Source organism: Prunus persica, chromosome G3 (assembly GCF_000346465.2).
Source record: "Prunus persica cultivar Lovell chromosome G3, Prunus_persica_NCBIv2, whole genome shotgun sequence".
In the NCBI taxonomy this organism is placed as follows: Eukaryota; Viridiplantae; Streptophyta; class Magnoliopsida; order Rosales; family Rosaceae; genus Prunus; species Prunus persica.
Window position 1 is genome coordinate 14365398 of NC_034011.1, and position 14284 is coordinate 14379681.

The 14284-nt window shown below is 35.9% G+C and overlaps 1 protein-coding gene across 1 annotated transcript; it reads left to right on the forward strand.

Annotated features, from left to right (window-relative positions):
• Positions 8668-13526, forward strand: LOC18766040 (50S ribosomal protein L21, chloroplastic). Its single transcript, XM_007198779.2, has 5 exons — positions 8668-9185; positions 9430-9510; positions 11667-11768; positions 11881-11955; positions 13231-13526. Exons 1-5 carry the CDS (start codon positions 8859-8861, stop codon positions 13300-13302), a joined length of 657 nt encoding a protein of 218 aa, XP_007198841.1. The 5' UTR covers positions 8668-8858; the 3' UTR covers positions 13303-13526.

Genomic DNA, 14284 nt, shown 5'->3' on the forward strand with positions numbered 1-14284 from the left:
CCAATACCTCTTCTCACCTGTATTTGGATTTTGAGTTTAACTCTACAAAAATTTTATCCTCTTCAGCCCTTTTTAGAAGATTGACTAAATTAGTAGTATGAGGTCTGTAAAGATCTAGCTCATTCCACATGCCTTTAAGCTTTCTCATGTATTCAATAAAAGATTTTCCATCTTGGTACACCCCAGCAATATCCTTCTTTAGTTGAAAAATCATGGCTGCAATATTTTTATTTCCATACATTTCTTTGGCAGCAGTCCAAAGATGTTGTGCAAAATTAGAAAAACTGAAAATCTCAGCAACCTCAGGCTCCATAGAGTTGAGCAACCAAGACATGACAAGTTGATCCTTGCAAAACCAATCCTCATACTTTGGATCATCAACAACAGGTGCGGGAATATTTCCATTGATGAAACCAAGTTTCTCTCTTCCTCCAAGAGCCAAATTGACGGCTCTTGACTAAGGAATATAGTTAAATCCATTTAGAAGAACCGAACAAAGGTGAAGATTGAGATTCCCATCAGATTCGCCGGAAAAAATAGGAGCTCTCCCAGAAGAATCACCATTGAGAAGGCAAGGACACAGTATTTTCAAAGGGCCTGTTCTGGTACCATGTAGAAATTAGAGAAAAAGAAGAAAACAGAACAACACAAGTTTAACAAGGTTCGGCAATTTTTAGCCTATGTCCCCGGTGGAGTTTGAGACTCTTATTCATCATGTGGATATCAGTACAATAGGCTACATATATAGGCAAGCGTTTTACAGACACTAGAAGCAGCTTTTACAATACCAACAGCTGTAAGAAGACGAAGAGTTTCCAGCAGCTATTAATTATTTCACATATTCCAATACTTTTCCATTACCACTACAAGCCTCGTCCATGTTCCTTTTTTCCTTGGCCATCTTTTGATGATCGTGTCTCCTGGCTGTGGAGTGGGGGTTAGAACTCAGTATCATCTTTCAAACTTACTCTCTTCCCTTTACTAATATGATCTATTAGATTTCTTTAATATATATGTTCAAGATCTTTCACATAATCTAAAATACGTAAGGACATAAAGATATACTTGGAGCCATCTTCCTTGAGTACACAACCTCTGAACTCATCCAATCCGTAGCAGCAGCAATCCTAGCAAATACAGGAACGGCTCAAGACTTTTGCTCTCTCTCAAAATCTGTTTCAGCTTTCTCTTTATGATGAGAATAGGGTTAGAGAACGTGTCTGATGAGAGCAAGGCCTTAAGTTTATATAGGGCTAGGTCAAGTCTTCTCTACTCATCACCGAGGGCCGACTTGACTAATCTTCCAAGCCCACCAAATCGGTTCACGCAAAAGGAAATAAATAGGACCCCTTAATAGGCTTCAAAACCTTTCCTTATTCCACAAGGTTTTGGGCCTCAAGGTATAACTTGATTTAAACTCTTATCAAAACCTGATATACTTAGTATCTAGTGCACCGATCTAATTAGGAAAACATAACATTCTCCCACTAGATCAAGCACTAGAGTACTAAGCTTCTGTATTCAAAAAGGTTTGATAATCTTTATTGTTCATGAGTTTAAACCAGTTAAGTCCTTCCCCTCAAGCTACAGTGAAAAGCGATTAAACAAAATGAACTATAGACAAGCACTGCTTTCTTTATTAAAAATAGGCCATCTATAATCACATAATGCAATCTCAAAACACATGAAGCACATACAAACGCGAACCTTAATATGTACTGATCCGTAATGTGAATCTTTATACTTTTTAGTACATGTGCCCCTTTACGACTTAGCAAGAGTCTATCCACAATGTTATTAAAACAATAGTATCTCAAAAGAGACCATAAACTCACATGCATAAACAAAATTGCATAATAAGTTTAAACAGCTAAATAGTCAAAATGGTATAATTTAGTCAATAATAAATAAAACTATCAGCCAAATTAACATCCTTAAATGCAAATCCCTCAATCCAGAAAATAGCAAAATAAACAAAACTAGTAAACTATCAAAATGGGAACAAGACTCCCACTAGATTGCAGCATCAAATTTAGGAAATAATCCCATGCTCTCAACATGTCTCAGAAAAGCTTCTGAAGGCAAAAACTTTGTGAACGGATCTGCAATCATATCTTGAGTTCTGATATGATAAAACCTGACTAGTTTGTCTACTACCTTCTCCCTCACTATTAAATATTTTCTGTCAATATGCTGATGTCCAGACGACATCTTGTTGTTCATGCAATGAAAAACAGTCGCAGTGTTATCATTATATATCTGTATTGGTCTAGAAATCGACTCTACCACCTTAATGTCTTTAATAAAATTTCTTAGCCATATTGCATGAGAAGTAGCTTCATAGCAAGCTATGTATTCTGAAAACATGCATGGTTGAACTCGAAACATTAGATTGTTTAGCACTCTTCCAAGCAACAATTGCTCATGCCATCTTGAAAAGAAAATTTGAAGTAGAGATATAATCATCCTCTGGTTTTCCAAAATTCGCATCAGCATAACCAACAAGCTCTAAATTCTCCGTGCATCTGTAAATCGACATATAAGCCTTTGTTCTCTGTACGTACCTTAGAATCTTCTTTCCAGCTATCCAATGTTGCATTCTTGGATTTGACTGAAATCTCCCCATCTTGCTGATGCACAAGGCTAGGTCTGGCCTTGTACACACTTGTGCATGCATAATGCTTCCAACTAGAAAAGCATACGGCTTGTTCCTCATCTCATCTTCTTCTTCTTTATTCTTGAGGCAATGCTCCTTCTTTAAATCTCCTTTAGCTAACGAAACTTTCTGTCCAGAACACATACTCATGTCAAAATGCTTGAGTATCCTTTTAATGTATGTTTTCTGCGACAGGCCTAGGAGGCCTTGAGCTCGATCTCTCTGAATTTCAATGCCAACACAAAAGCAACTTCTCCCAAATCCTTCATCTCAAAATTGTTTAAAAGTAGCTCCTTAGTGTCTTTCAGTAAATTGTGGTCATTTGTAGCCAAACGTATATCGTCGACATACAACACCAGAAAAATAAATTGGCTCCTACACTTTTTCAGATAAATGCATTGATCGACTATGTTCTCTTCAAAACCATAGGATGAAACAGTTTGATGAAATTTGAAATACCACCTCCTACTTACTTGCTTCAGTCCATAAATTGCCTTGCCAAGTTTGCAAACCATATGCACTTTTCCCTCCTTTGCAAACCCTTCAGGTTGCCTCATAAAATTTTCTTCTTCGAGTTCACCATTCAGGAAAGTAGTTTTGACATCCATTTGATGTAAAAGTAGGTCATAATACGCCACCAAAGCCATAATGATGCGGAAAGAATCTTTGGTGAAAACTGGAGAAAACGTCTCAGTGTAGTCAATTCCCTCTCTTTGGGTAAATCCTTTTGCTTCCAATCTAGCCTTAAATCTTTCAATTCGGCCATCCTTATCCTTCTTTGTTTTAAATACCCATTTCGAGCCTACCAATTTCTGGCTCTTGTGGGGTTCAACTAATTCCCATACTTGATTATTCTTCATGCTTTCGAGTTCATTCAACATTGCTTCCCTCCATTTGTCGGCATTCTGACTCTCTATAGCTTCTTTAAAACTTGTTGGATTAGCCTTATCTCCAATATCAAAATCTGCTTCTTGTAAGTATACATAATCTGAATTTGTTGTGGATCTTCTTGGTCTGTCAGATCTTCTCGGTTACACTGGTTCTTGTGGATTATCCAACTCAGGATTCTCGACAGCTTGTTCTTGTTGATCAACTGGTTCTTCAAACTGGGGAGGTTCCAATACAGTTTCACTTAAAGGAATCAAAGGTGTTCCATCATTCTCGATCACAGCTATATCCCATTCTTTTTCAAAAATAAAATCTTCATTCCCAGTAGCATTCTCCTCAGGCTTGCACACCCAGTCTTATTGTTCTCCTTCATCAAAACGTCCATAATATTCACCCCCTCTGTTTGATCTCACAATTTTGATCTTCTTCTCAAGTTGCCTTTCTACTTCAGTTTGGAAAATCTTGAACATTTCAAAAGCTTGAGACTTTTCTGCTATGAGATATAGATAACCAAAATGAGAATGGTCATCTATAAAGGTGATGAAATAGAGATTTTCATCAATTGTTTGATGAGGGAATGGTCCACAAATATCTATGTGGATGATCTCTAAAAGATCACTATTGCGAGTTGTACCTTTCTTCTTAGTCTTAGTGAGTTTTCCCTTGACACATTCAATACAAATTTCATCATCACCAAAAGTCATTGGTTGCAAGATTTGTTCCTCAACAAGAATTTTCATTCTTTCTTTTGAAATGTGCCCTAAACGTCTATGCCATAACCTAGTGGATGTTCCTTCACTTCTAATCCTTTTCTCACTCAATTCAGCCATTAAAATTTTACCGTATTTATTGTAATTGAGACAGTATAATCCGTTTGAGAGAAAACCAGTAGCAAGAACATTTGAATTCTGAGATAATGCAAAGCCATCTTTATTGAATTGAAAAACAAAACCAAGTCTTGATAATCTTGAAACAAAAATCAAATTCCTCTTCATTGAGGGTACTAAAACTACATCATCCAACTCTAAAATAAATCCTGAATCCAATTTCAGCTGTACTACTCCAATGGCTTCCATATCTACTTGCTCTTCATTCCCCACGAACACTTTAACTTCATGCTTTCTTGGTTCGCTCGTTCTTGTGAATTCCTGCATATTATGAGTTATATGAATTGAGGCACTCGTATCTAACCACCAAGAATCAGAAGGAACATCCACTAAATTAGATTCAAAACTCACTAGGGCTAATTCTTTATTACCTTTGTTCTTGTTCTTCTCGAACCACTTCTTGTAATTGTTGCAGTTTTTCGTCATGTGACCTTCCTTCTGGCAAAAGAAGCACTTGAATTCAGTGGTAGGGGTCACATCAAGAGGGTTGTTCTTTTGAAACTGACTCTGCTTCTTTATTCCCGATTTTGCAGCACCCTTATTCTCATACTTCTTGGCAGTGACCACGTTAACCACACCACCATAAGCTTTGTCCTATTCTCCTCATGAACAACAATTGTAATCAGGTCATCCATTGTCCGATCCTCCCTTAGGGTGTTATATATGGATTTCATTTGCTCATAAGGTAGGAAATCCAGCGCAATATGCACTAGATAAGTTGGAGCAACATGTACTTTCAACCAGTTCAATTTGGCAGCAACATCCACTAGTCCCATGAGAAGTTCTCTTATGCTACCTCCTCCTTCTTTGTATTAGCCAGCCTAAACATGAAGTTCTTCATTTCAGCCTTGCCAGATTCCTTAAATTTCGTTTCGATGGATTCCATAAACTGCTTGGCACTTTCTATTTCTGGAACTCCACCAAAAATAGCTTATGTAATAGTCTTCTTCATAACCAACAAACAAATCTTATTCGCCATCTTCCAAGCTTCATGCACCCTTTTAACTTCAACAGGGGAATTAGCAACGGGTTTGGTCGGCTCGTCTTGGGTGATAGCATAATCGATATCACTCATGCCTAGTGCAACTTCAAGATCGAACTTCCATCGCTTGAAATTCGATTTAGTGAGAGTTTCAATTTGCGAGAAATTGATCGAGGGAGTGTTCAAAGCTGTAAGGATTTGCAAAAGAAAAGCATAAATACTTTTTAATAAACTGATTCTCAATTTGTTAAGAGAAAATAATTTTCCGTTTAACTTTATTTACAAAACTAACAAATAACATATGCAAGCCTCCTTAATTAAGTATCACACCTTTGTGGCAAGAGATTACTCATAGCTTATACAAATTACATGTTATCTTGTGCCATCACAAACAAATTACATGATAGATTCTATTTGTTGAAGAAACTTATCAAGCAATTTAGGTATGATGCAATTTTTGGTTATTTCTTTAGGGTTTGAGTATTTAGGTTTGGTTTTGTTATGAAAAGTTTGTTGATTCTCAGAACAAAGAAAAACACCTACCTAGCTCAGAAAAATAACCAAACAAAACACAGTTCAACAAAGAAAAATCCTAAATTGTAGTGAATAGTAATTTATGCCGTGAACAATGTTTTAGGAGTTTTTGGTGTCCGTTTTTGACGCAAAATACCTTTCTGAATAGGGTTTGACCTAACTAACACAACACATGGCTTTGCCGTGAAATATAGGCATTTTTAGGGTTTTAAGGTCATCTGGTAGGTCAAAAACGCGTTTAAAGTTGAAAATATGAAAAAACAAATCAAAACATGCTTTTCCAGATTCTTTAATATTCTTGATATTTAAGAAAACATGTTTAATCCATCTTCAAATTTTTAAACATAACCAAAAACTCTTCACGGCATAAACAGATATGAAATCATAGTAGGCATGCTTGAACAACGATTTCAGTGTGTGTGAATAACCATGTGCTCTTATAAAAACTGTTAGATTTCTTTATTATACATGTTCAAGATCTTTCACACAATCTGAAATATGTAAGGACATAAAGAAATACAAGGAGCCATCTTCCTTGAGTACACAACCTCTGAACTCATCCAATCCGTAGTAGCAGCAATCCTAATAGGAACGGCTCAAGACTTCTGCTCTCTCTTAGAATATGTTTCAGCTCTCTCTTTATGATGAGAATAGGGTTAGAGAACGTGTCTGATGAGAGCAGGGCCTTAAGCTTATATAGGGTTAGGTCAAGTCGTCTCTACTCATCATCAAGGGCCGACTTGACTAATCTTCCAAGCCCACTAAATCTGTTCACACAAAAGGAAATAAATAAGACCCCTTAATATGCTTCAAAACCTTTCCTTATTCTACAAGGTTTTTGGGCCTCAAGGTATAACTTAATTTAAAACTCTTATCAAAACTTGATATAATCTAGTGCACCGATCTAATTAGGAAAATATAACATAATCTTCCCATAACACAATTAGCTTGATGGGCCTATTTGAGGCAATCTTTTAAGATATGCCACACATGATACAATTTAAAAAATTTTACATGGAGGTAAGTGATCGTTCAAAAATATACAATTTCACGTGATTACGATGATGGTTGACAAATATAATTACGATGATAACATTAAACTATGAAGATAACTACTCACCATGTCACGTGATGAGCTCATGTTGCCTTTATTCAAACAATTCTTTCATAGAGAGCATTCATCGTTGATGGTCTTGAATCGAGATTCAATGGCTTCACGTGATCAAGGCACCAAGATTTTTGACCCATAATTGTTTTGTGATGAATTAATAAATGGTACACAATTCCAAAATGTAAGAGATTGTTTATTGTTCCCCACTTATCAAAACTCAAGCTCTACATGAAGCTTGATCTCCGTGGTGCTTCTAATTGGTTTTGGGGTCATTTTCAAATAAAATGAAAGCGGGAATGAAATTAAAAGGAAACTTCAAAAACTCTCTGTTTTAATGAAGGAATTGAAAATTATATAGAATTCTAAAATGATAGAATTTAGATTTTTTTCATTTCAATTTCTGGCAATTGAAGATTTCAGTGTTTGGATTTATGTATATCGAATTTTGTAAATGGTACTATGAAAATTGTGAAATAACTCCTATTTTTGTGGAAATTAAACTCGGAATTTTCAATATCTCCTCTTAATGCCGAGTTATTTTCTCTCATCCAAACAAAGAATTAAATAAGAAGAATGTAATTTTGTGTGGATTATTTGACAAATTTATTTATAGAATTTCGGTCAAATGTACGATTGGATATGATTTAGTATATTTGATTTTATGATTTTGAGCATTAGATTTAAATTTGGGCCATTTAACCGTTAAAACAGTCAAAAATCAATGTATGCCATTGATTTGAATTGGAAAAAATAAAACGGATGACCGTTGGATTTCAATGACTAGCTGATCCCAACTGCGTGCGGCTCAAGCACATGGTCACAAATTTAGGTTGTACCACACGAGATCATTTCGGTTCCAGTAACATTTATAAAAATAAAAAAAATCTGCTACTGGCCTGGAGCCCAATCCAAAGCTAGATTTGGACCCTTCCCGCACATGGGTCTGAGGGGAATCCAGGCCGAACATTCCTAATTTTGGTTTTAGCCTTCGGTTTGGAGAAAGCCTAATGTAGAGGAACTAAACCCAATTTTTTTGTAAAAACTCAAAATACATCCCCAACCCATGTATAGGAAGAGGCCAATTTTGAGCTTTAGCTAAACTACCAATCCAAGTTTGGGTTCGGAATTAAATGGGCCTATACTGGGCTAGAGCCCACTCAACAAGCACGTACATGAATTTATCGCTTAATTGCGATGCACGGGTTCAATCGCGCAAGGGGCCTGTTGTGCTTAGAGTTCAATGACACTTTGAAGCGATCTAGATTAACTGGCTCTTGAGATCCAACGACTAGCTCCGATATGATGATCTAGATTTAATTTGACCTAATCTAACGGTAAAAAACAAAAAATTCAATGGTCGAAATGCCTAAATTAGATCCAATCCCAAAAGTTATCCCAAACTCACTAACAAAGTTTCTTTAACATTCCAATCTTTATATTCTCCTTTCATTTTTCTAAGTTCTTATGTAATTTTGTGTCAATAATAGATTATCGCTTCGATTAAAAAATTATTAATAATCCTCTTGTCTAATTAATATTAATTAGTTTTGCTAAGGATGTTGGTTGGTATTATTTTCTTTTTCTTTTTCTTTTTTGCTTCTTTCAAATTCTTTTCAAAGGGTAAAATTGAATTTTAGAGTTTGCAAATGTAGGGTATGAAGAGCAAATTGTTGGGCCGAAATAGACTTCCTTCCCCCACATACATATTTGGTTTCTGCTAACGGATAGGATAAGTCCATGGCAGAGTGAGTGAACAGCTCACTTGTTGTAGCCTTAAGCTTTTCCTCTTAAATCAAAACAATGGCAGCCTCTGCAACTCTTTCCTTGTGCTCTTTGTTCGCAACCCATTGCAAAATCTCACAGAACCTTCAAACCCCGTCCAGCAATGTCAGCTTTCTGTCTCTCTCTTCTTCTTCTTCTTCTTCGCACAAGCTGTCTTCCTCCTCTTCACGACCCACATTCCCTCTTCTAACCAAGTCGGCGGAAGCTGAATCTGCTGTGGTCGTCGAGGCCGAGTTTCAAGCCTCGGAGTCTGAGGCCAAACCTGATGATACGGAGCCTGCGGCTTTGCAGGTGGTTGAAACCCCTTCATCCCCAAAACGCGAGCAGTTGTTTGGTGTTGTTATGGTATGTATTCAATTTCAATTCATTGACTGAATTTATGGTTACCCAGATGTTTTAAGCTGAAAAAATGGCGTTTGTGGTCATTAATTTTGTTGTTCAGTTGATTAACCAGCTGACATTTTGTTTGTAATTACGTTTTTGCTTAGTTTCTTTTCTCTAAAAACAGAAGTTCGAATTTTGGGTTCTCTATTTAGATCATAATTGCTAATCTTATGACTGGGTTTGCTTCTGTATGATGTCTGTTTAGATTGGTGGGCGCCAATACATTGTTATACCTGGACGATATATCTATACTCAGAGGCTGAAAGGCGCTAATGTCAATGATAAGGTATGATATTCTTCTCATTCTTTGGTTATTAGTTACTTGAATTCTTGTCATGTTTGTTCCATCATGGCAATTCTTGTTGTAGTTATATCTAGCTTTAACTTAGTTTTGTGAAATTTTTTGCTTTGATTGGATTTTAATACATTGCCAGTACAAGAATCACACACAAGTGCAGTAATTTTGATGAAGTTAATACGCTTTTACTTCTTGGGTTGGCATGAGAAACATTCCATTTCCAGTGACATGCCTCAAATTATTAACCCCATCAGTTGAGAACCTGTGAAATTAGGTGACTTTCAGCTAATGTTGCATCAAATCATAAATTGTTGGAACCATAGTTGCATAAAACTGTTGATTGAAAATGCTGCGATGAGTCAATCCTTTACAAGATGTTGTAGAAGCATTAATTATAACTGGGAAAGGAACTTGTTTGCAACTATTGGCCTTCTGTTTCCAATTTCACAAGTAATCATTTCAAGACAAAGTCATGGGCGTTTGATCTATGCCAATAACAAAGTTCTTGTTGACTAATGTGGTTACCCTTTATTGGTAGAAAGGAAAATCAGGAACACAGCCCTCAGTTTATGAGCTTTGCCCTCTCGTGGAATTCTTTTGGGTTTGCTTATGGTTGTAACCAGCTTGGGATCAAAATCTAGTTTTCATTTTTGGGTACACAATACTTAAAGGGAAGCATCTAATAATTTTTTTAGTGAAAGTAGTACATTAACAGTATGCTCTTCTACTGTACCTAGAATTTTCAATGTGAATGCCCTTGCTATTAGCATCTACTTTGATGAATGCTCCTTAAATAACCAATCCTTCACCAATTATAATAATTTAGTCCTTTGGTTTCCTGTGAGATATTGACACTTGATGAGGGAGAATGAGGAAGTACTATGAACAATGGGTTTGCCTTTTCGTGGATGCACTTTTTTGGAGGAGCAATTTCAGCTAAAATAATTGCTTTTCACTTTGGAGAGCTACACCGTTCACTTTAACCTGTATTGGCACTTCTTCAAGATCTTAGTGCTAGATGCTTTTCGTCTTGTTACACTATCTTTTCCATAACACAATTAACGTGGTCTTCTCCTCTGTTATCCTGAACTAAAAAAGAAGAAATAAGAAGGAAGAAGAATTTTACAACTCAATTGGTAGTTTATCCTCCATTGCCTTGAAATTGAACTATGAACTTATGGATGCTTGAAGAAATAGTGTGCAATCTCGGTTCATAAAGCTGCATTAAGTTTTGGGTTCAGATTGCCAGTAACATGCTTAAAATAACTTTGGTTGTTCCATTTAACAAAAACTCTCCTTTGCATTACACCGACCGATGGGTATGCCTTGTCAATGAGAATATGAAATAGTTCAGAGTATATTTCAGCATGTCATGATGGAGTTAGAATATAGGTTATTCTAGTTAGCGACATAATTTAATTTCTCTTTCATGATGGAATTAGAATATTTAGAATATATTTCGGTATGTAACATTGAGAACCTTCTTAGGGTTTGTAATGGTATTAACAATTGGTTGAAAATTGCATAGATGCGAAAGAAAATAGAAGAGAGTAATTAGAAGAATAATAATCAACAAGATATGAAAACCTATAACCACACTATTGTCTTCTGGGAACCTCAATGTCTCACCTTACAAAGTATAAAACATGCAGAAAGTCCTACGCATAGAGCAACAGAATCTGCAAATTTCTAATAAAATATGGAGATTCTTTTCAAACTCTTAAAAGGGGAAAGACTTTTCAGTAACTAAACAGTGCACGTACTTCACCTAAACAAGGGTAAAAGAAACTAGACTCATGACTAACCAACTTCTTATTCTGAATCTGAAACACCTCAAATCTCAAAATTATAAATGTACCAAAGTGTAGAGGTTCTTCCCTTATCTCCCTTTCAGCACAAGAATATTTTTAACTCCATAAAAATGTACTATTGCTTTACTAGAATCCATCAATAGTTGGAGAATACTGTGGTCTGTTGTCTAGCCTTTAAATAATGATTCTAAATCATTAATTCTTTCATGACCCAAAAAAATCTTTAATTCTTTATATTTATAAAACCAGTGATGTTATCAGCATTGGCTCTTTTATTTGCCAAGAACTGATCATTGCTTTGTTCTCAAGATGTTTAAACTTGATCTTATGCAGATTGTTCTGAACAAGGTATTGCTTGTGGGAACAAAAACAACTACCTACATTGGAAAACCAGTGGTGACAAATGCTGCTGTACATGCTGTAGTTGAAGAACAAGTAAGTCACTATATCATAATGAATCGATCGCTTTTACCCACACAAATAATGTGTCTCTATATGTGTGTCTGCGTATATTTTCTGCTTCTTATTGTGACATATTATTATGCAGGGACTAAATGACAAAGTAGTTGTCTTCAAGTATAAAAAGAAGAAAAATTATAGGAGAAACATTGGTCACCGACAGGTATTACCTTCATTCATCTCATTTCTTTGTGAGCTAACCAGAACAGTAGAGTTTATTCATGAGTGCAACTAAATTTTTTGCGAAGACTTGATTTCATATATGGAAACAAGGAAAGAAACAAAGTTTCAATTTTTCATATAGTTTTTTGGCCTAATAGGATGATAGAAACGAAGTTACAGGTATATGCATTTTGCATATACTGCAATGAGACTTTGCCTCTCATTTTCTTTATCACCCTCATCTTTTATTTACCCTAGTTTAAATTCGAGTCCTATTTCCTGATCAGTCATGCACCCAGTTCATGTGACTCTTGACCAAAATGTGTAAAGCAGGTATTCAATGCTCTAAATTTCTATTTACTTGACATTTTGGCAAGTTTAACCTTTGGATATGACATGGATACTCTGAAAGGATACACAAGGGATATGAGATGGATACAAGAGGGATTTATTGATTCATGCAGATGTTTTTGGGAACAGTGAAACTGAGGGTAACTTTGAAAAAGTCTAAGAATTGTTTTTGAAGAGGGGATTTGAGTGGTATTATATAATGTTAAGGGCTGATATGAACACAAAGCAAAACATAAAATAAGAAAGAAGGAAAGAAAATTTGATATGGTAGTTCACTATGCGTTATGGATTATGTGACTGCATGCCGAGTCTCACCATGAATTGGGTCTATATGGACTATATAGGCGACAATCATCTTCATTAGTGACTAATTCTATTAGGATTTTGACCCCATGTGGTGAGCACATTCTTTGAGTTGTGACAAGATTTTCAGGTATTAGAGTCAATCAGGGACCATACTGACAAGATTTTTGGGGAAATTTATGTTTGAAATTGAAATATATATATATATATATATGTATCTTTGTAGTACAAGCTGCTGAATCTTGCAGAGTGCATCACATGTAATTTGCTAAAACCAAGCTCAATTATTTTAATTTATCATCGTAGATAGGACGCAAAGGCAGCAATATGTACTTCTAGTTTTCTGTATACTTTTCATCTAGTGCTCCAAGCAAGAAGTTCCTGAATAATCGAGCAAACACCTATACCTTACAGTTTGTTATATGTTTTTTTTAAAAACAAAATTCTGAAAACGAAGAGACACATCTACCTTTATCCCTTGGGATGAAAACAAACTTTTGTATGTGTTTTTCTTAAGATCTTATATATGTCCTTGATCAAATACACACATCACTTTTCCTCTTAATTGCCTATTCCTGTTTTGATGCTTTTGATTTAGTTTTAACTCATTTAATGTATCCAGCCAAATACACGGATAAGGATAACAGGCATCACTGGCTACCAAGACTATCCAGCAGTTACCCTTGAGTCGTAACCGCATAGGAGGAGGTTTCGGTTCAGGATTTGGTTTTTTGTTTTTTGTTTTTCAATGCTTCTGAATATATTCTTGAAGTAGTGAATCTGAATATTCTTCCTTTTAGTTTCGTTGCCCTTCTCATTTTGTATGTAAGCTGGTAGATGGATTACCGTTCGTTTTGCCCAAAATGCTTAGTGTCATTATCCATTCTGTTCATACGACTTTCACATGATTGCAAAGTTTCCATTGATGCATTTTACATGGTTGCCTTCTACCTCAAAGAAAGATAAAAAGGGTAAACAAAAGAAAAAGGTAGGCTTAGCAACTTGCCATGTGAAGCACACTGGTTTCAAACAAACAAAAATATGACTCATTGGCCTATTGTATTTAAATAAATAAGCCATAGCCCAAAGGATGTGTTTTTTTGGTTAGAGAATGCAAGCCTCTGCATGTGTTTAGAACAGCGGTCGTAGTACAGTAGAATTCCCTGAAATCACATAAATTACTTCAATCGACTTCTGATAGTTGAGTCGTCTGCAAGTACCTTGAAATCACAGAATTCCAAGAAACCACATCCCTCTCATCTCAGGCATAACATCAAAACAAGACTGCGCGAACCCAATGTCGCCACTCTCAGCTGAAAATCAGTGTTACATGAGACCATGTCCCGATGCGACATTCCATCAAACGCCTTACTTGCATATTCCAAAATGTGACACTTCATATATTTGGATCAAACAACTTGTAACAGATACAGTAGGTGGCTCGACCAGAAAAGATCATGCGTGCATTGTTTGCACCGATTTAAAGCTCTGCCATGGCAGTTATTGCTGGAAAATGTGGGAGACGGTTGAAGTACTTGGTGGCTGTTGTTTGGCATTGAGAGAGAGTAGAGAATGCATAAATTGGTTGTGTTGGAACAAATATTGTAAGGAGAAAGAGAAACGTCTTGTTGTCGGCGTGTAAATTCATATGTTTTTTTATTTATAATTTTAATTTA

Excerpts from the sequence above, each read along its gene's own strand:
- LOC18766040 (XM_007198779.2), top strand. The coding sequence starts at position 8,859 with ATGGCAGCCTCTGCAACTCTTTCCTTGTGCTCTTTGTTCGCAACCCAT. Across the intron at positions 9,186-9,429 it reads AGTTGTTTGGTGTTGTTATG|ATTGGTGGGCGCCAATACAT; the intron begins GTATGTATTCAA and ends ATGTCTGTTTAG. Across the intron at positions 11,956-13,230 it reads GAAACATTGGTCACCGACAG|CCAAATACACGGATAAGGAT; the intron begins GTATTACCTTCA and ends TAATGTATCCAG.